Raw genomic sequence first — 24749 nt, 5'->3', positions numbered from 1 at the left:
TTTGTAGTTTACTACGAACAAGTGATTTACCACAAATTGGTTTAGTTCAACCAAAAATGACTGTAGTCGGTGTGTCCAAGCTAAACTATTTGGATTGAAAGTTATCCCTTGTGTTTCAAAGACCCTTTAAATAAACTTATATTGAGAGAGAATGCAACTTATTTTGGTTCTCCAGAAACATAATGTATGTGATATACTGCACATCGAACATATATCTTCTTTTAAATTAAAATACACTAATTACCACTTGGATCTCTTTCACATATTGCATATGACGGATGTAAAGATTATTCTAATGTAGTGCAAACATGCAACAACAGTGTCAGGGGTTGGTTTTCTTGTGGCCCGGGGGTGGATACAGGAGGGGACATAGAATCAGAACTGTAGGAAAACTTAGATTGTTTAATGAATGGAAAGGTAGACATAAACAGAACCAAATGTTAAGATGGGTCAGAGTCAAATAATAAGTCCAGCAGCAAATAATAAAATCCGGAATGAAGGTAACAGGAGTGGAGCGATAATGTTTAGGTATGTCCAGAGGGAAACAGACTGTAGACAGGGGTCGATGAAGGTGGTCTGGCTGGTGAGTGGGAATACAGCTGTAGCGGGAGGAGTGGCTGGTAAGTGCTGGAAATCCTGAGGCTACCTGAAACCGGCAGAGAGCTAGGCTGAACCGAAGTCAGCAGTGTAGAGCTCAGATAAATGTGAACAGACTCAGCTGATACATGTTCCAATGGCAAAATAAAGGAGCTGTGAACTCCCCTAAATCCCCAACAGCAGAGCGCGATTGGCCGGACAGAACAGCTGACCTTTAGGGGATTGGTTCCCTAGGTCACATGGCCCAATGCAAGATGGCTGCACCCATAGTACTGCAGCATGGAAACGCTGCGCAACACTCCCATGCTGGCTCGGCCTACCAACAAGGAACCACCAGATGCACCCGTGCCAATCTCCATACTCCAGCACCGCCACCAGAAGGCCCACGCCAGAGCGCCCTAACGGGCAGAGACCGCGGACTTACTGGTAAGGAACCCCTGGTCGTGACAAACAGAAAGGAAGATAAAAGTGCTACTGAAACTACAGTGCAGATCAGAATAGTAATTATAATACGTGTGCTCTTATTGTTTAGCAATTCTGGTCTAAAACATTTCTGACATTTTGGCTTTGGGATACAAAAAGTACCTCAAACATTCGGAGCAATCAGCCTATTTTTTATGTGTAACAATAACCTCTAGAAGTTGATATTGGTAGTAACACCACTCTCAGTATTAAATATTGCTGCCTATTGCAGATACTGCATGCCTAAGACCCTGGGTGGGTTTTACAGGAAAAAGGTATGGCCAAATAGCTGGACTCGAAAAGTGGACATGGTCAAGTAGGAAACATCATCAAAGGGGAGTGGAACCTTAGTCTATAAAGGGGTACAGATGGTAACATTGGTGGTTAAACTCGATGTCATGAAACCATTATCAGGAATCATAAATGATTTCGCGCACCGATGGTCAACCTTGTTCTATTGCTTACCGGGCCAATCAGTGGGGGCCTTTTTTGGGTCACCTCTAGTGGTGGCGCTAGATTCTGTGTCCTGGCACCAGGGAAAAAGAATAAAAAAAATCAAAAGGCTCTGTTCCATCAATGGCAGAGAACCACTGGATCTCCACCATCGATGGCAAAACCATCATGCATCGATAGCTAAACATTGGTTTTCGATGGCCATCCCTATAAAGGGGATGAGTTTTCTGGCCTTTGGGGATACATCTTAGACCTGGGGATCAGAGAAGGAAGTCATGCACTACCCGGGCTGCCATGATGCCCATCTAATGCCCATCTAATGCCCGAGGAGAGAGAGAGACCAGTAAAGAGGTCTGAAGAAAGACAGAAAAGGGATATTCCCTAAAAATAAATTTTTTGTGGGGATATCTAAAAATATTAAGTATCCCTCAAATCTGCTGCGGACCTGCCATTTTCGATAGTAGCCGCAGCCCCCAAAGTTTCTATGGGTGCTGCGAAGCTGTCAGATTTACCAAGCACCAGAACTCTCTCCGGCAATGGCTGACCCACATTTGTTGTCTGCTGACAGAAGGAAAATTATTGCTTTTGAGACCATTTCTCTTCTTTGCGCATCACAGAGACAAGATCCTTTCAGGTCCCTCTCCTTGCATGTGACTTTTAGTACATTAGGTTGAATGTTAGTTTCTTATTGCTATGAATAGTGGCAATAAGAAATTCTAATTATCGGCGATAGAACCCGATATTTAGTAAATATGCCCCAGAGAGAGAGAGAGAGAGAATGCTGGAAGTTTTCAGTGTTTCCAAACCCAGTGATGGCAGCACCATTACAAGGGGTAAGAGCTGCAAGCATATGTGCTGATGAGAGGGGAACAAGAAGTTTCTCATAGCTTCATTGTTAAGGGGAAATGGAGCCCCTTATGCATAAAAACCCCTGGAAGACATTAAAGGGGGAGTCACTGTTGGAACAGTGTGGTTATAGGTACCATCCCTGTATTGAGGGGTGAGCTGCAGCTGAGAGGACACTGCTGGGAGTGTCATAGCTGCGTTGGAGAAGTTTATGTACTGCTGTCCCATGTGATGGAGAAAGGGTGCAAAGAGAGGCAGATATGTATGTGACCATCTGTATATTGCTGGAACTTAGGGAGCAGAGAGAGGGAGACTGGGTGTGAGGCATTCTGTTCATTGGGCCTGATTCATCACAGATCACAACTGCAACAGCGTACACAGATCGGCCGATGGTGCGTACTGTGCATGCGTATGCATCACAGTCTGCGTGCACCAGACAGTATTGCGATCGCACTACGATCAGGTACGCAGATACAAAGCCATCGTAGAGTGAGTCACAGGATGTCAGCGTTTGTGGGTGGTGACGGGGGAGTGGTAGGAGAAACGCAGGTGTGCCTGTCCGTTTGAATGCCATTTCCTGGACGTGCATAAATTAGCCGCTGCAACGGCATTCGCAGCTTGAGACCTCGCTGTGTGCGATGAGACTTGTCATTTCAGAGACAGGTCAGACCTGCTGTAATTCTGCATGAGAGTCCGATGTTACTCGATGCTATCAGTGTATACACAGGACTGCAAGGTCTTACGGATGTGCAAAATAGTGGGTGTCTCTATGCTGGCTGAGCAGTTGCAAACATTAGCATATTTTCACAGCAGAACTGTGTGCGTAATCGTAGCCGCAATTGTAGTAGCGATCCGTAATGAATAAGTCCCAGTGTCTGCAGCGAGGCAAAGAGCAATAGCACAGAAGGGAGGAATAAATAATGCACTTACCCCATTAGTCCCCCATTAAAGCAGCAGAGATGAGAGCAGTGAGAAATGTGCTGGAGAAACTACAGGCACCAGCCAGCGTAGGGCCAGCTGGACCTGTGAGTACTTTAAAACTTTGCTGTTGGAACAGAGGGTCTCATTCAAAGCCGCTCGTAAGCGGCCGTTCGCTCGTTCCGAGTGATGTTCGCACATCTGCGCATGCGTACGGTTTGTAATACGCATGCGCGAACCAGTCAGTGCGGCCGAAAATCGTTTGTTTGCTATATAGCGAATGCCTGCTATTTTGAGTGAAGAGGGAGGCGTATGTGGGTGGTAACAGGGGAAGTTGCTTGAAAACGGGGAGTGGAATTCAGAACGCAGGCGTGCTTAAAGGTCAAAACGGGCGTTTTAAGGGTGTGCATAATTAAAACAGCAGCGTCATTGACCACGTCACTTGGTTGTTTTATAGTCAGAACTGCTCGCAATATAGCGGTAGGAAAAACCAGTCACAAGAATAGCGAGCAGTTCATACGCTGTTCGATGTACTCGATTAATCTATTAAATAGCGGACATGACGTATGATGCGAGCGGCCAGGGGGCGTCTTTTGCAAAATTACGACTGCAAGTTTTGTTCGCTCGTTCAGACAGCAGAAGTGCTCTAACTGTTGTTTCCCCGGGGGTCTGTGTCCACCACTCTGACATCCTTTATTGGATGGCATCAAATAAAGGAAAGCAGAAGTGGTTAGACACGGCTTTTTCCCTGGGCTTTCCTATATTCCTCTCTCTCATATACAGGGGTATTCAATATGAAATGAAAACTTCACCGTCTATGCATGTCGAAGTTTTCGCCGCACATCGGAGCTTTTGCCGGCGAAAAAGTATTGCGCGTGCCCCCGATTATACCCGTATTCAATATGAAATCGGCAAAAACGGCACCTGGCGAATGTGAAATCAGCGAAAATGTTGCTGATGTTTGGGTAAATCACCCTAACACCCCCAAACAGATGCTCTGACATGGGGGATCACTCTGGATACCCCTGATTAGCCCTGCTGAAGGTTTTTGGGGTCTTTAAACGGGCTCAATAGCTGCTATTTTGGGGATTTGGGAAGGTGGTGAAGAATAGTATTTAGAAGTGATTTTGGCTGAAAATAAGTAGTCCCAGCAAATTTTGGGTACTTCAAAATGGGGGTGAGCATATTTAAAAGTTGCTAAACTGACGTTTTAAAAAACATGAAAAATCCACTTGCCGCAAACACCTGCAATGAAAAAAACACCTGGGGCATACTTGGGGACCCGCCTAGATTGTAGTTCGCTAGTTTTTAACTTTGTACCCCCCAATTTTTTTTTTCACCCCCAAAATTAAAGTGCTTTTTTGGGGGTCTTCTGAGGTATTATTTTAAACATTTTTGACACAGTTTTACCTTTGGGGGACTGTCTGAAGGTTGCAGGGTGGTTTCCGAAATGTTGCACCCCAAAACCCCAATTCTGCACTTTTTTTCGCCACCCATTCCTTGGTGATACTTTTTCGCAGGGTCGAATGCAATATACTTTTCAAATTGAATATGGTGTAAAAGTAAAAGCGGCGAAAATGACGTCATCCGAGAGAAAACCTTGCAGAAACTGTGTTTTCGCTCCATATTGAATACCCCTAATAGATGTCTATTATATGTTCTGTGTGCACATGTGTATCTAATTACCAAGGCTATACAAGTCCTTTACTCATCTTGAAATGGAGTGCATCTTATAAGAATTTATTAGGAAGTCTCATGTAATGCAAATCTCTTTTGCGCGGTCTATGAGATGTGCTTAACCCACAGATTAATGTCATGTGTTTTCTAAGAATATGACATGCTGCAATGTGTTTAGCATCTTAATTGAATTATAGAAGATTTATTCTGATTTTTACCTCTACCTGCGATCTGATTATTACCTCCACACAGTGAGCACCTCCGATACCAACCATTTGGATATATGAATGATTATTAAAATGCATATATAAAGTATAGATCTGATTTTGCTGGTATATTCACTGAATTATGTACTTTACCAATAATGATTGCAATTAGATGAGGTGGATGTCTAGCTTACTCCTTACGAATCACTGATATATTAATTTTGATAATCAGGGACTTTGATGTTTTCGCCTCGACATTTGCATGGAAACAAGTGACTGTGATTTGACACATTCTGTGATTAGTTTTACTACAGAGTGTATTAACTTTTCACTCTGTTTTTATATAAGGGTTGTTCTATTAATTGTTAAGTTTCATGTCTCTTTACTCCTCATATACCCCTTTTACACCGGAGCTAAAACCCGGGTTTTTGAAGGGTTAACCCGGGCAGCTCCCTGGTGTAAAAGGGGAGAGAGTTGGATCGCTGGGTCGAGTGACCCGGCAATCCAACCCAGGTAACTAGCAGGGTTTAACACGGGCGTAGCCCGTGAATCCCTGCTGTGAGAACAGCGCACTCCGGGTCACGATGACCTGGAGTGCGCTGCTAGCCGGCCGATTGGTCCGGCTTCAGTGGCGCTTGGAGATGGCGTCATCTCCAAGCGACCACTTTCACTCCGCAAAAGCCGGGTCTATGCAGACCCGACTGCGGTGTGAGCGGCGCTGACTCGGGAATATCCCGAGTCGGCGCAGGCAACATTCCGGGTCTGATCCGGATAGGAACTTTGTTCCAACTCCGGGTCAGACCCGGAATTTAGGTGGAAAAGGGGTAATAGTTACTTAACATGTATGTAAGAGTGCCCCTGAAAGAGTTTTTTTGTTCTTTCGCCTCTCAGCAAATATAATTTATGTCCAAATTATTCAACAAGAACTGTTGGCTGCATATACTGTATCTATACCTGTATCTATATGTGTAACCGTTTTAAGGTCTGCATTGACAGCTACCCCTTCTCAGGTATTGCCCACACCCTGGAGAGCTAACCTGAGGCAATGGGAGGTGTATCACTCCAAATTAGGGATGTACGCCGACTCCTGTGCTTTGGATCTGGATTTGATTTTGCCAAAACCACCCTTGCATGTTTTGGTTTTAGATCTGTATTTTTTTTTTTTAAATCATAAAAATAGCTAAACTCACATAATTTGGGCCTGTTTTTGTTCCTACAGTAATATTAACCTCAATAACATTTATTTCCAGTAATTTCCATTCAATTTTGACCACCTCACAGCTCACAATATTGCTTTAATCTAGTTTAGGCCAAAAGGTTGCATCCAGCTAGCTGGCTGACTAAGCTAAGCGACTGCAGTGGCCGGCACTAACATGTGGCAGTTCAGCTTCCAACATGGCACAGAGAGCCATATTCAATTAGAGGCGAAGTTTTCGCCTGTCCGACTGTTCGCTTCATTCGCCTGTTCCAGAGGCGAATTTATTCCGTGCTCGTCCTCGCTTTTCGCCTAATTCAATTGCAAAACAGGCGAACACGGAAATAGGCGAATGCGGAACAGCTGAAAAGTACTGAAAGAATTGGGGAAATCAGTCTGTACCCCAGAAAAAGATGCACTAACATAGGGAATCAGTATAAATGTGTACTAATAGCCCTAATAAAACTATTTTGCGTACTTAAGTTGTATAAATTGCTTGCTATTAGCGTTTTTGTAAAAGTGGTGAAGAATGGCATAAAGCTGTATTTTTTTGTGAAAATAAGTATTCCTGTCAAGTGAACTTTTAAAATACGTGAAAAATCCACCTGCTACATGCACCTGCAATCCCAAAAACACCTGACCCATACTTGTGGACCCCCAAGAAGTCCTTTTCGCTACTTTTAATGTTTATCCTCCCACTTTTTAAATTTACACCCCAAAAATTACATGTCTTTTTTGGGGTGTTCTTAGGTTTTAGTTTCTGTTTTTTTTTGCGTATTTGTCCTTTGGGGGGCTGTCCCAAGGGGTCTGAGTTGTTTCCCCATGTTTGCACCCCAAAATAAAGATTTTGCATTTCTTTTCACCAGCTATTGATTGGAGAATCATTTTTGGAGAATTGTTTCCACTTAGGCGAAATCGTCCTGGAATTGAATTTGGCAAATTTTTTTTTAGGCAAATTTTTCACAAAAACACAGGCGATATGGCTTTTCACCTCTAATTGAATTCCCCTCACTATGGCACTGCAGTGGTAGACAGGATGGCAGTTTAATAAACTATACGACCCCTAGGACGCTTAAAAACCAAGAATGTTTTCATTAAGTAGGTCAGAGGCCCGACAGAGTTGGAGTATGTTTATGGACTAAAGAGAGGGAAAGGAAGGAAGGATTGATTAGTTTTTAATTTATTTATTTTAATGGTTTGATATCTTTTTTTTTTACACTGGAGAAGAGCACCCCTGAATGAGGCAGCAGCCCCTTGATGAACGACACAGACCACACCCATTTTTTATGGAAAACAAAGCACCCCTGCCGAGTGCGGACAGACCAGAAGAGAGTCACAAATATGTGGACCCATAAACTGCGGCAGTGTAACCGAACAATAATAGCGCAGCTAAGTTGCTAACGCACACACAAAAAAACAGAAAAAAATGCACTTTTATTTTTTTTACACTGGGGAAGCGCACCCCTAATTGACAGAGCACCCCCCCTGGACAACACAACACGCCTTTATGGATTGCAGCCTTAGCGTCATGGACAGGATAACAACACAGCAGCAGCCACAGTCAATTGACAGGACAAGTGACACAGCAGCTTCAGCACCCACTGAAGGAAGGCCCCCTTTATATACTGCAGCCTAAGCCCCTTTATGGACAACACAGCAGCAGCCTTCAGCCCAAGACCCCGACTGGACACACACACACTGAGTGACTGACAGTGACTACACGTCTGCTAGCTCCTCTCTCCACAGCCGCAGTGAAAATGGCGCCGATCGCGGGGACCTTTATATATTCCGACTCGGAATTGCAATGTTTGGGTGGGTCTGGTTCTCTACTCCAAATGCACCTTGCACTACACCGCACACTGAAGGGAGTTAAATATGCATACGAAAAGCACATAACACCTAAAGTTAGTCTGTGGCTGTCATGTAACACATCAATATTGTAATAAAACATGCCCTTATTGAAGCCTAAGTTAGATGAAGAAGAAGCATAAATCACTTACACAATTCAAATGCTCAATTGTTTTTTACTTTTAAAGTCTGAATTAATGTATGGTCAGGGCCTGATTAAAAAGTCCGGGTGCTCTAGGCTAATACCCTTGTAGCGCCCCATGTGATGCCGCTAACACAGAGCATATTATGTATGCATGCTCAGGAAATCACAATTTGCACGGCAATTGTGCAGGTAATAAGGGTTATACAAAACTTAATCGCATGCAGTCCTTCTGGCTACCCAGATGGTGCTGGAGCACAACAATGTACTGTCGAAGCTGGATAATTGGCTGAGACAAGATCAGTTTAAAATTGGATCGCAGCGATGCCTTCTTGCGACTGGCCGCAAGACGCCATCTTGGAAATGAGAACGCAAGACGCAATTTTGTGATTGGCCGCCCAAGCGCCATTTTAGATAAACTCACACTTTAGTACATGTGGCGATATTACTATTAGCATCATGCGATTGCATCTTACACCATTTCTCATACACACATTAATACGCACAATTTCGCAGTTAAATAGTCGCATATTAGCGAATGCATAGGATAAAACGCTGAATATTAGCTTCATGCACACGCATCTGCCCCAAGTTAACTAGCGTCTTTACATCAAAACCCACATACTCACACATTACATATTCACATACAAGGTTCCATAAGCTATAAGGTATAAGATTCAAGTATGCACATTTATTATAATTGTTAGTTAGGAAATAAAGATTATTTCATAACTAAGGTTTTATACGTGATAAGTAAGCCATGTTTGGTATTGTAATGATGTGTACTCTCTCAACAGTATTCCGGTAATATCGATGGAAAGATCGCAACATGCATTCTCAACTTATGGACCACAGAGACTTCAAGCAACAAAATGTATATTATATGACCAACTGTTAGGATTTGCATGAGGCGGGAAACCAGAGACCACCAGTTGTTAGAGGCTGGACTGTGTCTATTTGAACCAACCTGTTAAATGCCTTGTAACATATGCCCTCTCCTTTAGGACCAATGGTATTAGCAACAAACTTCTCTATTGTGTTGTTTATTTCTGGGGGGTATAAGTATGTGTGCTCTGACCCTGGGTTCCTGGTCTTCGTGCTGAATGCTGATTGACGAGGGGTTTCTTGCTGATGCCTACATCTGGTCCAGAGCGCTGCGTATGTATAACTGTACTTGGGTATGTATAATTCCTTTGCGCTAAATTGTACTTATAACTAGCGTGTAACTGACTGTACTTTTACTTGAATAACACTTTGTGCTTTGGAACCACAGGTTCTAGGTCTGGATTCTTTATTTACTGTATAACTGCGTATGCAAAATAGCATCATCCTTAGAGGTTTATAGGCAGGATATCAGAAGGTATAGGCAGGGGTGTATAGAGGTTCAAAGGCAGTATCGTTAGTTGGGGGCTCGTGGTGATGTCACTTACCCACTCACACGGCACATACGGTTATCGATATCTCACCAAAGGGTGGAGTGGCCACATGCAGGGTTTACCTGCAACCGCTCGGTGCTGAGAGATCGCTACCCATTTTCGTGTGAGCCAGGGACGCTGACTAGAATCCAGGGACAAGAGAGGAAAAAGATTGTTTTCCTTTGTTGATAGAACCTAACATTTAAAGGGGTGCCGCAGTATTGAACACGCGGCTGAGTCGCAGTTTTGCGCACAGTAAAGACGCACTTTTGTGTACACAGCTAAAGGTTGTCATACAGTTGTGTGGTAGTCGCATTATTGTGTATGCGACTGGTCGCACAATAGCGTATACGTACTTCCGGTTGTGCTGCCACATGTTTAAACAAAGCCATTGAGTTTACATTATCAATTGTTGCCAATAATTGGGTTAACGTGTAGTTTTCTGTGCAGGAAAAGAGTGTGTGATTGTGAGTATTTGTTTAGGGTGTAACACGGGACCTAAAGGTTAAGGGTATTGTATGACCCTTAAGTACTAGGCGCAGGAGTTGGCCTAGTAGCTCGGTAAGTAGCTTACCGTTCTATACACATCAGCAGGTGTACATGTTGTCTTTCACCAATTTAAATCTTTATTAAAAAACTTAGGGTTCTCCCAGGATGAGGGCCAAGCAAACGTAGAGATGTTAAATGATTTGCTGCTGTTGGAAGCGCCACTTGGGTCGGCGCGGCATATTATGCATATTAGGTACGGTGCCAATGCAACCAGGTATTGTGATTTATGGTTTAATATGACGAGGAAGAGTGTTAAACCGTTTCCTAGAATTGGTAGTTTTGATAAAGATGTATTGAATAATGTCCGAGACCACATCAGTCTGATGCGCTCTCGAGGTAAAAAGGTAAAATATTATGAATGTTTAAAGTTGTGGCAGCATGAAGGAGATGCGTGGCTTAAAAATGCACGAGCGACGCAAACTAGCGTTGTGAGCGCATTGCCAGAGAATGCATCCGCGACGCTAAATTGCAATACGAGCGAGCGACAAAATGGCACGCACGTGCGGCAGGGTAGCGTTGTAGACGGTATTGCCAGCAGTTCACGCACACCACCTCCACCTTATGTGGATGGAGGTGCAAGTACAGTTATCAAAAATACCCATAAAAATGTAACAAGCAATTTGTACCCTCTCTTAAGCCACCATAAAGAAAATGTTCATGATGTGGATGATGAGCCTATTGTAATGTCTGCCATTTCCCATGCTGTACAGATGATAGATGCTGCACCACAACAATCACGAGTGGTGCCATCATCTCCATCAGTAACAGTAAGGGAAGTGCTAGCCCCCTCTGCTCCCGTAGAGGAAGTTGTTAATATCATACGTAGCAGCAGCAGACTAAACCCCCAGCCAGGTAGCAAGGTCAAAGGTAGCAGCGCTGCCGTTCTGCATCCCATTCAGACTATAACTGTTCCGAATGGAAATGCAGATGCGAACGGTGTAGTGCCCACGAGGGAAGTGGTAATGCATTGTCCTTGGACAAGAGCAGAGCTAAATTCCATCATAAAAGATTTCCCCGATCCCAAAAAGGAACTAGCCAAATGTCAAAGATTTTTGAGGAATTTGGGTAGTTCTCATGAGCCAACTAATAAAGATTGGCATGTGGTGTTAAGGGTCTGTCTACCACACAATACCGACGTGACAAAATTTATCACGGATTGTGTATTGGATGATGACGTTCCCTTAACAGACCAAGTAAACCAAGATAATATTTCCCGCATTATAACTCAATTGGGTATATATTTTCCAGTAGTAGTTAACTGGAACAAAACTTTCACCATAAAGCAAAAGGAGAGTGAATCTGCAGAAGATTATTGCGACCGGGCTCTGCAGACTATCACCCAATACACTGGGATAGAAGATATTAAAGATAGCACTCACCACAGGGGAATGATTGTCACCATACTCATGGATGGCCTTAAAGAAGACTTAAAGACCCGGGTTCAGACATCACAGCCTTGTTGGAGGGGAGTCACAATAGATACCCTCATAGAATCTGCCATAGAACATGATAAAAACATCTCAAAGAAGAGAGAGACCCAGAGTGAAAAACTAATGGCTGTCAGTATCCAAGCTCTGGAAGGAATGACTGTAACATCACAGCCAGTAGACACACCTGCACCTATACACACACTTGCACCTGAACAGTTACACGTCCTCACCAATCCCACACCACAGCAAACACATCCTTACCCCGCATATCATACACAACCACAGGTCCCATGCTACCCACAAACTTTATACCTCCCACCATACCCTTATCCTCCCTATTCCTACCCATACCCACCATCTTTCCCTCTTGCTCAACTCCCACAACAATCCTTTCATCCACCCCTTTCAAAAAGATGTTTTAACTGTCACCAAGTGGGACACATAAGTCAGTACTGCAAAGTGAAGAACACCACACATGAACACACGTTTCCCATGGGTTCATAGGCAACCCCACTATCTTCTCCCAGGCCTTATATGACTGTTTACAATCTTTTCAACCTGCCAATGGATCTATTCTAATGTAAAATGTGGACGATTTATTGTTGTATTTAGGTCATGGTAAATGATATTAAACTGTTGTGCTTTACCTCTCACACACAGGACACAAGGTTGCTAAGGATAAACGGCAGCCATGCCAGGCTAAGGTCAAATACTCGGAGTACTATCCAACCCAGGGGCCCAGGCATTATTTAGAGCAGTAGCTATTAATAACAAGATTTAATTGCAGGAACCTGTATGCAGATACTATATCCCTAGAATTATTTAAAGTGATAGGGGGACTCATTTTACAGGTGACGTTTCCCAGAACATGTGTAAGGTGATGGGTAATAAAACCAAGATCATTCCAGACTGTCATTTCTTATATCTGTCCCCCCTTTGAGAAACGAAGATGAATAAGAATAACGGAAATTGAAAGTGTTATTAACTAACATGTCTAATGCAAACTGTCATGATGTCAAACCTGGGGAATTTGTTATGAACCGAATTTTTTTAGCTCAGGTCGTTTGACTGATCGGTGGAAAGGTCCGTATCTGATGATTGTTGACAAAGTACCACATCCTCAAAGGGTGGCCGGGGAAGATACGCGGGTCCATTCCACTCACTATAGGGAGGTTAACCAACCGGTGGAGATACAAGGCGGAGACGAGGCCGATAATGTGGACCTGTCAATTGCGAGCTTGTGCCGGAAGGATTACAAAGGTGACGGTGAGATACCTGAGCTAAAGAAATGTGTAGATCAGTGCTTCCAGCAATGGAGTGGTCTGCTGTGGTCATCCTAGTTCTTTCTTCCAGAGTTTCTGTCGTGATGATCTGTTTGGGGATACCCAGTTTCTGTGATGGAGGACCGATGGAGGAGATGGGAGCTGATGGCAGCGCTGATGGAGTGGAGTCAGGAGGAGTGCTATGCCAATCAGGGGAGTGTCTGACCAATCATAGTACTGTTATTGTTAAGAGAGCTGTTATTCCGGATACTCGGGGACGGTGTGAAAGTTTGTCGTCTGAAGATTCCTGTATTTGTGAGCTTTGTGGGTCCCTAGTTGATGAGAACTGTATCCAACGGTGCCAACCTAAATATAACCTGTACTGGGGGAGGTATCCTTTAGAGGATTATCATAGCATGGTAGGCAAAGTGTTAAATCAAACTGATTGCTGGGTGTGTTCACATGTGCCACAGGGACAGCATAATGTAGGGTTGGTGTAATTTCCGCTGAATATCATGGAGATTTTAGAATTACAGAAAGGGAAGACATTGGATGGAAAATTCCTCTCATCCAAACCACCTCATTTCAAACTCTATCAATTCCAAGTAGATAGATCACTTTTGTGTTTAAACATAACCAACCCTAATAAACCCGGGAGATGGGAAGTGACAGGGAATAATCAGACGATGACCTTCTCACAAAGAGCTGATAATGAGTCCATAAACCATGATCTGTTACGCTCAATTAAATCTAGTGGGAGACATTTTAGGTACCGGTATACATTGAGTTCCACCAAAGAAATTATTGGTAAGGTGCCAGATGGTTATTGTGCTAAAATAATACAGCCAGAAACTTGCATGTACCAGATGGAAGACCCAGAAATAGGATTGTTTGCAAGGGAAATGTGCTTAATGATAATGATGCATACCATTCCTTATGTTCTCCCTGATAATGTATATTTTATATGTGGAAGAAAAGCGTATAAATGGCTCTCCCCGAGTTCCGAAGGTTTGTGTTACCTTGGAAGAGTAGTCCCAGAAGTTATGACCCTCACACATGTTGAAATGCTTGGTATACATGAAAACACACAATATGAACACAGAGGCAAACGAAATATGATACCTGGTGACGTGCACAAAGCCACTCAGTTAATTAGTGAGACAACTGGCTTTCAAGTTTTAGTCGCATTGGATCCCACCAGGATCACTCGGGGTACATTAAACTTTAGATATATTCAGGAACTTGCTAAATTAATAGATAATATCACCGAGATGTACGTTGACACATTCAGGTATACAGGGAGAGAATTGCAAGCGTACAAGAAAGAACTGGTGCAACACAGGCTAGTGTTAAATTATTTAACTGCTGTTACTGGAGGGTCCTGCGTAACTTTGGCCACCCAATTTGGAGTAAAATGTTGCACCTATGTCACCGATGATACCAGCGACCCTAAGGAAGTGATACGCCGGAAGATGGATGAAATTCTGCAGCTAAAATGGGAATTTCGTAAGAACCATAATGCTTCAGTGGCTGAAGTAGGGGAGAAGATAGAAGGATGGGTTTCATGGCTGAACCCAGTGAAATGGTTCTCAGGTCTAGGGGAATGGGTCCAGGAAGTGATCGCCAGCATCGGCAAATTCTTAATCCTTATACTGATTGTCATCATAATAATTGGCATATGTGTCCGGTGTGTTCCTATTGTGTTGAAGTGTGGAAAATATAAAAATAGAGTAAAACGAAAGAACGAAATCATGATTATGGTCAGTATGAATACCGAGGTAAATACAGAACTACATTACAACCCTGAACTAGGAAATACCATCATTTAATGTATTTTATTTAGACCTGCATAGAATGTATTATTGAAATGTTATTTTTAAAACACCTCAGATAATGTAAAGTCTCAAATTCCCCTTCAAGACTGCCTTTATAGGACTGGTGTATCCCCACACCTTTCACATGATCTTCCAAGATCCGCGGTGTGCGTATAATAGTAGTTATATGTCCCCACTCAGAGACACATTATTGATGGATTAAGAACCACCTTGTGCCATCCCATAATAACACAAAATAGTATATAAATGTAAGTCTAAATTATATTTCCCTATAGATTGTAAGCTTGCGAGCAGGGCCTTCCTACCTATATATCTGTCTGTTATTACAAAAGTTTTGTTCTATTAATGCTTACAATTGTAAAGCACAATGGAATATGCTGCGCTATATAAGAAACTGTTAATAAATAAATAAAATAAATAAATATTTTAAAATCAGATTGTGATAGCATGTTGTTCGCTATCAAAGGGTGGACTGTCGAAGCTGGATAATTGGCTGAGACAAGATCAGTTTAAAATTGGATCGCAGTGACGCCATCTTGCAACTGGCAACAAGACGCCATCTTGGAAATGAGATAAACTCACACTTTAGTACATGTGGCGATATTACTATTAGCATCACGCGATTGCATCTTACACCGTTTCTCATACACACATTAATACGCACAATTTCGCAGTTAACTAGTCGCATATTAGCGAATGCATAGGATAAAACGCTGAATATTAGCTTCATGCACACGCATCTGCCCCAAGTTAACTAGCATCTTTACATCAAACCCCACATACTCACACATTACATATTCACATACAAGGTTCCATAAGCTTTAAGGTATAAGATTCAAGTATGCGCATTTATTATAATTGCTAGGAAATAAAGATTATTTCATAACTAAGGTTTTATACGTGATAAGTAAGCCATGTTTGGTTTTGTACTAATGCATACTCTCTCAACAGTATTCCGGTAATATCGATGGAGAGATCGCAACATGCATTCTCAACTTATGGACCGCAGAGACTTCAAGCAACAAAATGTATATTATATGACCAACTGTTAGGATTTACATGAGGCGGGAAACCAGAGACCACCAGTTGTTAGAGGCTGGACTGTGTCTATTTGAACCAACCTGTTAAATGCCTTGTAACATATGCCCTCTCCTTTAGGACCAATGGTATTAGCAACAAACTTCTCTATTGTGTTGTTTATTTCTGGGGGGTATAATTATGTGTTCTCTGACCCTGGGTTCCTGGTCTTCGTGCTGAATGCTGATTGACGAGGGGTTTCTTGCTGATGCCTACATCTGGTCCAGAGCGCTGCATATGTATAACTGTACTTGGGTTTGTATAATTCCTTTGCGCTAAATTGTACTTATAACTAGCGTGTAACTGACTGTACTTTTACTTGAATAACACTTTGTGCTTTGGAACCACAGGTTCTAGGTCTGGAGTCTTTATTTACTGTATAACTGCGTACGCAAAATAACGTCATCCTTAGAGGTTTATAGGCAGGATATCAGAAGGTATAGGCAGGGGTGTATAGAGGTTCAAAGGCAGTATCGTTAGTACATAAAGGTTTTAGCAGTAAGTTACACAAGCACAGCCCCTCAACATTGTCTCCGGATGGCTTTATTAATTAAGCAGTGCAGCCATCACCAACCTGATTTTTACTTTATTCCCCAACTGTGTGGTATTGATCAGGCAGTGGGTATGGTTGTAACAATATTGATGGCTCCAGCAGGGACTTCTAGGTGATGGGTGTGCTATTTGCATGGGCTAAAAACTCAGATTGTGAAGGTTGACAACAGTTGGTTCCTCTTGCCACACAACTTAAGGTACATCACTTTACTAGCATGACATAGACAGAGCAGCTGAAGGGGAGATTGTTTAACCAGTGTTATACTGTTAATATTTGTGTGTTCTCTAAAGATGAGCGGGGTTGGTTCTCAGAGAACCGGACCTGCCCGAACTTCACAATCCGAGCTTGGATCCAAGTTCGGCTTGGGTTTTCCTGCCTGACTCGGATCCGAAAACGAGGCAAATCATCATCCTCCCGTTGTCGGATTCTCACGACTTTTGGATTCTATAAAGGTCCCAGTGATCAGCATCATTTTCACTCTGGCTGTGGAGAGTGGGCAGAACAGACGTGCTCTGTCTGTGCTGCTGTTGTTCAAGGGTGCAGTGTAGCTGGGCTGGGGGTCTGTGCTGCTGTTGTTCAAGGGTGCAGTGTTGTCGGGCTGGGGGTTAGTGATGCTGGTGTTGAAGGGTGCAGTGTTGTCAGGCTGTGGCTGCAGTACGTAAACGGAGGCTGCTGTGTTGTCCATAAAACGGCTTGGGCTGCAATATATAAAGGGGTGCTGCTGTGTTGTACTGTCCATTAAGGGGCTAGGGCTGCAGCACATAAAGGAGTGCTGTGTCATCCAGGGGTACTCTGTCAATCCAGGGGTGCTCTTCCCCAGTGTTATAAAAATAAAAGTTAATAAAATTATCATTCCACAAAAAAAAGATGTTTTAATTTTTTTGTGTGTGTGCTACTGTAGCTAAAAGCTACGCTATTATTGTTCAGTGACATTGCTGGCCAGACCGCAGTTTATCATCCACGTATTTTGACTCTGCAGGTGGTCCATCCACACTCCGAAGGGGTGCTTTGTTGTCCATAAAGGGGTGCTGTGTTGTTTTCCCTTTAGAAGTGTCAAAAAAATGAAAATCATAAAGGCACAGGTACCAACTGTGTGCTCACGAAAGTCACAGATCCCCGAGGAGATTCTAAGTGTGTCCATGGTTGCCATGTGTGAGCCTGATCTTTCCAATAATGTACTTGAAGAGGATCCTCCTTCCACTGTTTGTGTGCCCTCTGCAAATGTGGGGATGAGCAGCACAAGTCAACATGCTGACGTAGAAATTGAGGATGCTTGTGTGGAAGGAGGATGAGGATGCTTCTGTAGTTGGTGCTAATACGGATGATGAGGATGTTGATGCCAAGGATGTTGTTTGTATAAATCAGGCAACAGTTTTCACTCATGGTACGAAAAAGCCCATTGTCATGCCCGAGCAAAAGACAAAAAAATCCATCTCTCATGTGTGGAAATATTTCCATCCAAATCCGGACAATTGTCAAGCCATCTGTACCCTTTGCAAAGCAAGAGTGAGTAGAGGTAAGGGCGCTATCTGTTGCATCATCTGCAGCACAGCCATCCAAAAAGTTTTTTCAAAATTTAGAAACTTTGGCTAAAAAAGTACCAACAAACAGTCCAGTGTCAGCTAGCTCCCTTCTCTCTGCTAGATCCAAGCACCTGCAATCTTCCCCACCAACACCTTCATCAACAATATCAATCATGAAGCGATTGGTATTTTTGGGCCCCCACAAAACCAGCTACCAATGAGCAGTTGACATTGCTGGCAATGATCTCTACATGCACAAACTGGCTTTACAGAGGCAAGATGTTGTCGCCATCATCATCTGATTCCTCACCCTCATCAGTCTGTACATCATCTTCACACAATATTAATTCATCCCTGCTGGAAGCCACCATTACAGGTGCCTCTGTAATTTTTGGATGTAATTGGCATAAAATGTGTAGTTCATTTTGATGGACATCATCTTTTACACATTTTGAGGATGTAGCCTTATGTGTTGATCGCTGACAAGGTTCCCGGCTGTGCTGAAAACTGTTTCTGAGTACACACTGGAGGGTGGGCAGCTCAAGTAAAGCAAAGCCAGTTTGTACAAGGGCCTCCAAATTGTCTTTTTTCCTGCCAGTAGTCAAACGGACTGTCTGACATGTCTATTTGGATGCTATCATTAAAAAAATTAAAATAGTCCTCAATCATTCTTTGAATGGTGACCGTATCAGATGGAGTCATGGTAGAGGTCTCATTAATGGTAGTCAATTCTTTTAGACCCGACCAGATGTCAAAACTCAGTTGTGTTGACTCATCTGCATTACCAGTGGGTATTTTGGGAAAGTTCAGTTTTTTCTCGGCAGATGCACTTGCCGGAGAAAGTGAAGGAGAAGCCATTGTTGCCTCACATGCCACTTGAGCTGACAATTTGCTTACCAACAGCTCTTTGCATCTCTTCAGATCTGTGTCCGTTGGAAAGAAAGACACAACATATGACTTAAACCTAGGATCCAGCATGGTCACCAAAATGTATTGATCCAATTGTAAGATCTTGACAACCCTTGGATCCTGGTGAAGCAAATAAAGGACTTGATCTAAAAGTCCAACATACTTAGCAGAATCGCTTCCTTTCAGCTCCTCCTTCAGTTTCTCAAGCTGTATTTCCAACAGTCTAATTAGGGGAATTACCCGACTCAAGCTGGCAGTGTCTAAACTCACTTTACAGGTGACTACTTCGAAGGGTTTCAGCACTTTGCACAACATGAAAAGTATTTTTCACTGAGCTTGAGTACGGTATATCCCCCCTCCTCTTCCTATGTCATAGTATGCTGTGTAGCTTTGGATGGCCTTTTGCTGTTCCTCCATCCGCTGAAGCATATAAAGGGTGGAGTTCTACCTTGTAACTACCTCTTGCTTCAGCTGGTGGGAAGGCAAATTCAATATTTCCTGCATGTGCTGCAATATTCTACATTTGATTGCTGAATGACGAAAAAGTCCAGAAATTTTTCGGGCCACAGAGAGAATCTCCTGCTCGGCCCTGTCATTTGCACCACAAAGTTGATTGCGAGAGCAAAACATGGGATGTGTTGGAATTCACCCAGCTATAATGCTCTCACAATATTGGTGGTGTCAGAAATCACAAATCCTTAGGAGAGTCCAAGCGGGGTAAGCCATTTTGCAATGACTTCCTTGAGTTTTTCTAAAAGGTTGTCAGTGGTATACCTCTTAGTGAAACCAGTGATACACAGAGTAGCCTGCCTCTGAATGAGCTGCTGCTTTCTAGATGCTGCTGCTGCTGTTGGTGCCGCTGAAAGCAATACACCCACCCAGTGGGCTGATACAGTCATGTAATCTTGCATTTGCTTTGTTCCGCTTGTCCACATATCTGTGGTTAAGTGGACAGTAGGTTTAACGGCATTTGGAGGCCACTAATTAAGTTTTTTTTAACATTCCTGTACAGGTTGGGTATTGCTTTTCTAATGAAGTGGAATCTACATGGATTTGGTAGTGGGGACACAGTACCTCAATTAACAGTCTAAAACCCACTGCATTATTGGCGGATATTGGACGCACATCTAATACCAGCATAGATGTTATGGCATCAGTGATCCGCTGTGCAACTGGGTGACTGCTGTCGTACTTGCTCTCCCTTACAAATTGTTTAACAGTCAACTGTTTTTTAAAGTACTACTAGTAGTCTTCCTGGTCCCCTTCTGGGATGAAAATCCACTCCCAGCAGCAGCAGGCATAGCACTCAAGGATTCTTCTTTGGCAAGGACTGATGTGAATGATTTAAATATTTTTTGTAAATGCCTCCCCTCCTCCCTCATAAATTTGCTTTGGAATCAAAAAATAAAATAAAATTTACTACTAATCAAATAGTCCTTTCCCTGCCTTCAACTACATACATTCTTCAACTCCCTCAGGCCTCTTCAATAATAAAAACATTTGTTTCCTGATGTGCCATGTTGGAAGTTGAACTGCCACAGCTGCTGCAATCTTTGACATGCGGTTGCTGAATGCCAAAAATGTCCAGAAATGTTTATGGCCACAGACAGCATCTCCTGCATGCCCCTTTAATTTGAAAAAATATTCTGAACCACCAAGTTGATTTTGTGGGCAAAACATGAGACATATTGTTCACCCAGGCTCTCCCCTCCTCCCTCATAAATTGCTTTGGAATCAAAAAATTAAATTAAATGTACTACCAATCAACCCTTCCAGTCCCTGCCTTCAACTACATACATACTCCATCTTCCTCAAACCTCTTGATTAATGAAAACATATGTTTCCTTATTTGCCATGTTGGAAGTTGAACTGCCACAAGTTTGTGCTGCGCACTGCTGCCGCTTAGCTTAGTCAGCCAGCTAGCTTGGTGCAAATATTGGGCCTAAACCGGATGAAAATAATATTGTGAGCTGTGACGTGGTCAAAATCGACTGGAAATGAGTGGAAATTCATGTTATTGAGGTTAATAATACTGTAGGAACAAAAAAGCCCAAATTATGTGATTTTAGCAGTTTTTATAAATGTAAAAAAAAAAAATACAGATCCAAAACACGCAAGGGCGGTTTTGGCATAACCAAATCCAGATCCAAAACACGAAGGAGAAACAGATCCAATACCAAAACCAAAACACCGGGGTCGGCGCACATCCCTAGTGTTCTCCAAATTTATTAACCAGATCCTTGAGAGACTGAATTAACTTTGTCTGGAGTATTTGTGGCCATAAACAGAAAGTTGTAATTGAATGACAAAGTTAAAGGAGCAATTCCATGGAAAAAAAGGTGTTTTTTTTAAACATAAATAGCTGAGGTATTGTTATGTTATTACCAAGGTTACCACAGTCACATGGCACATTATGTAGTTAACAGAGAGAATATGAAACGCCCCTCTGAGATGTTTTTACCGCAACATCCTGCCCCACATTCTCTCTCTCTCAATGATATGACATGCAGAGACTCTAAGAGCCTTTTTGTATGTGTCTGTCAGCCATACTTATTTTCCCTACTGAGAGATTTTAAAAAGCAAATAATGATTGGTAGGAGGACATCAAAAAAAAAATAATCTACCACTGAAGGTGCATACACGCACAACGATTTAGTTAATGAACGATTTTAGTAAACAATTTTCTCCCTTGGAAAAATTAACTAAAATCATTTACTAAAGTTGTTCATTTACTATGTTCATTTAAATGTAATGAACGATTTTTTAGAACTACAAACGATTTTTGCATATTCCCTTACTGAAAATCGTTGAGTTGACAAGTCTGACTGAACTACAAACTACAAACTACAAACTACAAATGTGAACACGCATGAACGAAAATCGTTCATCCAGGGGTGTATCTAGGGATCCAAGCACCCCTGGCAATGTAATGGACTGGTGCCCCCCCCATGCAGTGCCCCTAGAAGTAACCCTCCAGTAGCAATCCCCCTATGCTGCATTGCCCCCATTAGTAGCCCCCCTAGACAGTGGCCCCAGTAGTAGTCCCCCCTATACAGTGCCACCAGTAGTGGCTACCCCCCTAAATTACCCCCAGTAGTGGCCACCCCCCTAAATTATCCCCAGTAGTGGCCACCCCTATACAGTGCCCCCAGTAGTGGCCACCCCTATACAGTGCCCCCAGTAGTTGCCACCCCTAAGCAGTGTCCCCAGTAGTGGCCACCCATATACAGAGCCCCCAGTAGCAGGCACCCCCCATGAATGCCCGCCCCAGTAGCGGCCACCCCCTATTTCAGTGCCTCCAGTAGTGTCCAACCCTATAGACTGCCCCCAGTAGTGGCCACCCCCCTAAATTGTCCCCAGTAGGGGCCACCCATATACGGAGCCCCCAGTAGCAGGCACACCCCCCATAAAGTGCCCCCAGTAGCAGCCACCCCTTATTTCAGTGCCCCCAGTAGTGGCCACCCCTATAGAGTGCCCCCAGTAGTGGCCACCCCCCTAAATTGCCCCCAGTAGTGGCCTCCCCTATAGAGTGCCCCAGTAGTGGCTACCCCTATACAGAGCCCCCTGTAGTGGGCACCCCCCCATAAATTGCCCCCTGTAATGGCCACCCCCTATTTCAGTGCCCCCTCCTACACACACACAAAGAAAAAAAAAAAACTTACCTGACCGCTCTCACTGCGGTCTGCCCTACACTTGTGGGGCCGAGGGACTTGTCCATCCCTTGGCTACTGGTGGCACTGCTGGGTGGCGCCCCCCCCTTTGGTCGGCGCCCCTGGCAAGTGCCATCCTGGCCAATGGGTAGATACGCCCCTGCGTTCATCATTTGACTCAGAAAGTGAACGATTTTTACAAACGATTATCGTTAAACGATATCGTTTAACGATAATCGTTAAAAAATCGTTGTGTGTGTATGCACCTATACACTATTAAATCATACTTAACTTGATATTTAAAGAAAGAAAATAACCCTTTAAGAGAGGAATTCAATTGTGTTAATGTGGTCACAGCTCCCGTCTATAGTGACGGGAGTTATTCAATTGTTTGTGCATTTGAGCGTGATTGCTGCGGGTCTGGGTACTGGGAAGCATGGCGACACACCCTAAAAAGAAAAAACCTTAAAAATACTATGTGTGGCACCACAAGCTGCACCTGGGCCTGCACCCGGGTAATCAGTTCCCGCTCCTCCACCCCCTTGGTGCCCTTGATTATATGCATTTTATACAATACAGTGAAAAAAAACAAAAATGTATTATCATTATTAAGTTCAGATTTTTATTATAAAACCAAGGAGTGTATGTAACATTTGTGCCGGCTGAGCACACAGGCACATTCAGGGGGGCCTGGCGCCACAAAGCCTGTACTCGGTAACGACCAATTCACCATGCTGTGGCTCTCTCATTCAACTCCTCTATCACAGATATGTGACTCCTGCATTCACTGTCTGACTGCCAGACAGACACCGGACTGCTTGACTTTAGGAGTGATGAGCATTTATGTTATAAGTACTGGCTGTTTCTGTCTGTTATTGAAGCAAATCAGGTATCGCTATCCTGCTATCCATCTGGATGATGTCTTCCATCTGGATAATGTCTTCCTCCATTATGTTATAATGCATGTAATTAGTTCAGAACTGTTTTGCCACCAACAGAGAGTATAATAGAGACACGACATGTTGTATAATCCACAGTTTGTGGCACTCTGGTTACATATTTTAGATTTATTTTGCAGAGATCTCAACTGGGAGTGTCAGAAATCGGTAGAACAAGCTCAATACTCTGTGCACATCTAATACAGCAGATAGTCCATATCGAGATGCTTACTACATTGGAGGGCTGGAGGGGGGTGGTGCTGACAAGAGGGGGAGGGCTGGAGCAGTGGGGGTGGTTCACCCTGTCTTAAGTGCCCCGGGCCCCCCAAAGGCTCAATTTGGCCCTCAATCCGTGTACATAATATGTTTAATTATGCGGTAAAATAGATTAACAATATGTAGATGTCATCAACTTTACAATGCTAAGGATTTTAGCTCGGCTGGGATGCTTACCATGCTCCAGCTGTACCCCCCAACAAGATAAAACCGATCGTCTAGTACAGTGCATCCTGGGCCACTGCGTCCTTCCAAGATTGGTGTCTGTAGGATATTCCACTGGTCTCCTTTTGGGTCATAACACTCCACAAGCATGACATCCAGGTGTGAGAAACCTAAACAGTAACAGACACGGATTGAAAAGTTATTATGACAGCTCCCCAGAATCACCAGTAGACTGAGAAATGAGTATTTCTTCCTGATGGAATTACTTTTGAGTCACTATCAGTGAGAGGTTTTATAGTCATAACACAGCTATAGGGCGATTTGAAGTTGACAGGGCTTAGAACACTATGGGGTCTATGTACTAAGCCTTAGAGAGAGATAAAGTACCAACCAATCAGCTCCTACTTGTCACTTTACAGGCTGTGTTTGAAAAATGGCAGGTAGCAGGCGAGCATGCAGGGAGGGTGCCTTGTGTCCCCCGGGCGGCTCAATTGCCGAGCCCATGCTTCCTCAGACAGGTAAGGGACCTTGGGCTGCAGATTCCATGCGGACTAGCTGTCCGCATGGAATCTGCTGAAAATGCCCTCCAAAAATGGCTGCCGTCTAAGAGGAGACAGACGCTAGAGGTGCTACTTGACCTCTAGTGTCTGTTAGGGAACACAGAGCGCATAGCGTTACCTGGAAGTGCCGGATACGCTGGCGCTGCCGGGAGAAGATGCCGAAAGCTGTATCTTCTCCCGTATAACCCCTGACAACAAGCATGACACCCCTGGCAACAAGCATGTAAACCCATGGCATAAAACCCCTGGCAACGAGCATAAAT

At 43.4% G+C, this 24749-nt stretch overlaps 1 protein-coding gene across 1 annotated transcript in view; it reads right to left on the bottom strand.

Annotated features, from left to right (window-relative positions):
* KLHL14 (kelch like family member 14) overlaps window positions 1-24749 on the bottom strand; it is a 134630-nt gene that overhangs the window by 283 nt on the left and 109598 nt on the right. Inside the window, exon 8 of the mRNA XM_088469773.1 lies at window positions 23939-24096. Within this exon, the coding sequence (XP_088325899.1) occupies window positions 23939-24096 (158 nt within the window). The remainder of the gene's footprint in view (window positions 1-23938; window positions 24097-24749) is intronic.

The sequence above is a fragment of the Taudactylus pleione genome, unplaced genomic scaffold (genome assembly GCF_031769625.1).
Source record: "Taudactylus pleione unplaced genomic scaffold, aTauple2 ptg000093l, whole genome shotgun sequence".
Lineage (NCBI taxonomy): Eukaryota > Metazoa > Chordata > Amphibia > Anura > Myobatrachidae > Taudactylus > Taudactylus pleione.
The sequence above is the reverse complement of the archived record's forward strand: the minus strand, read 5'-3'. Positions and strand labels throughout refer to the sequence as shown.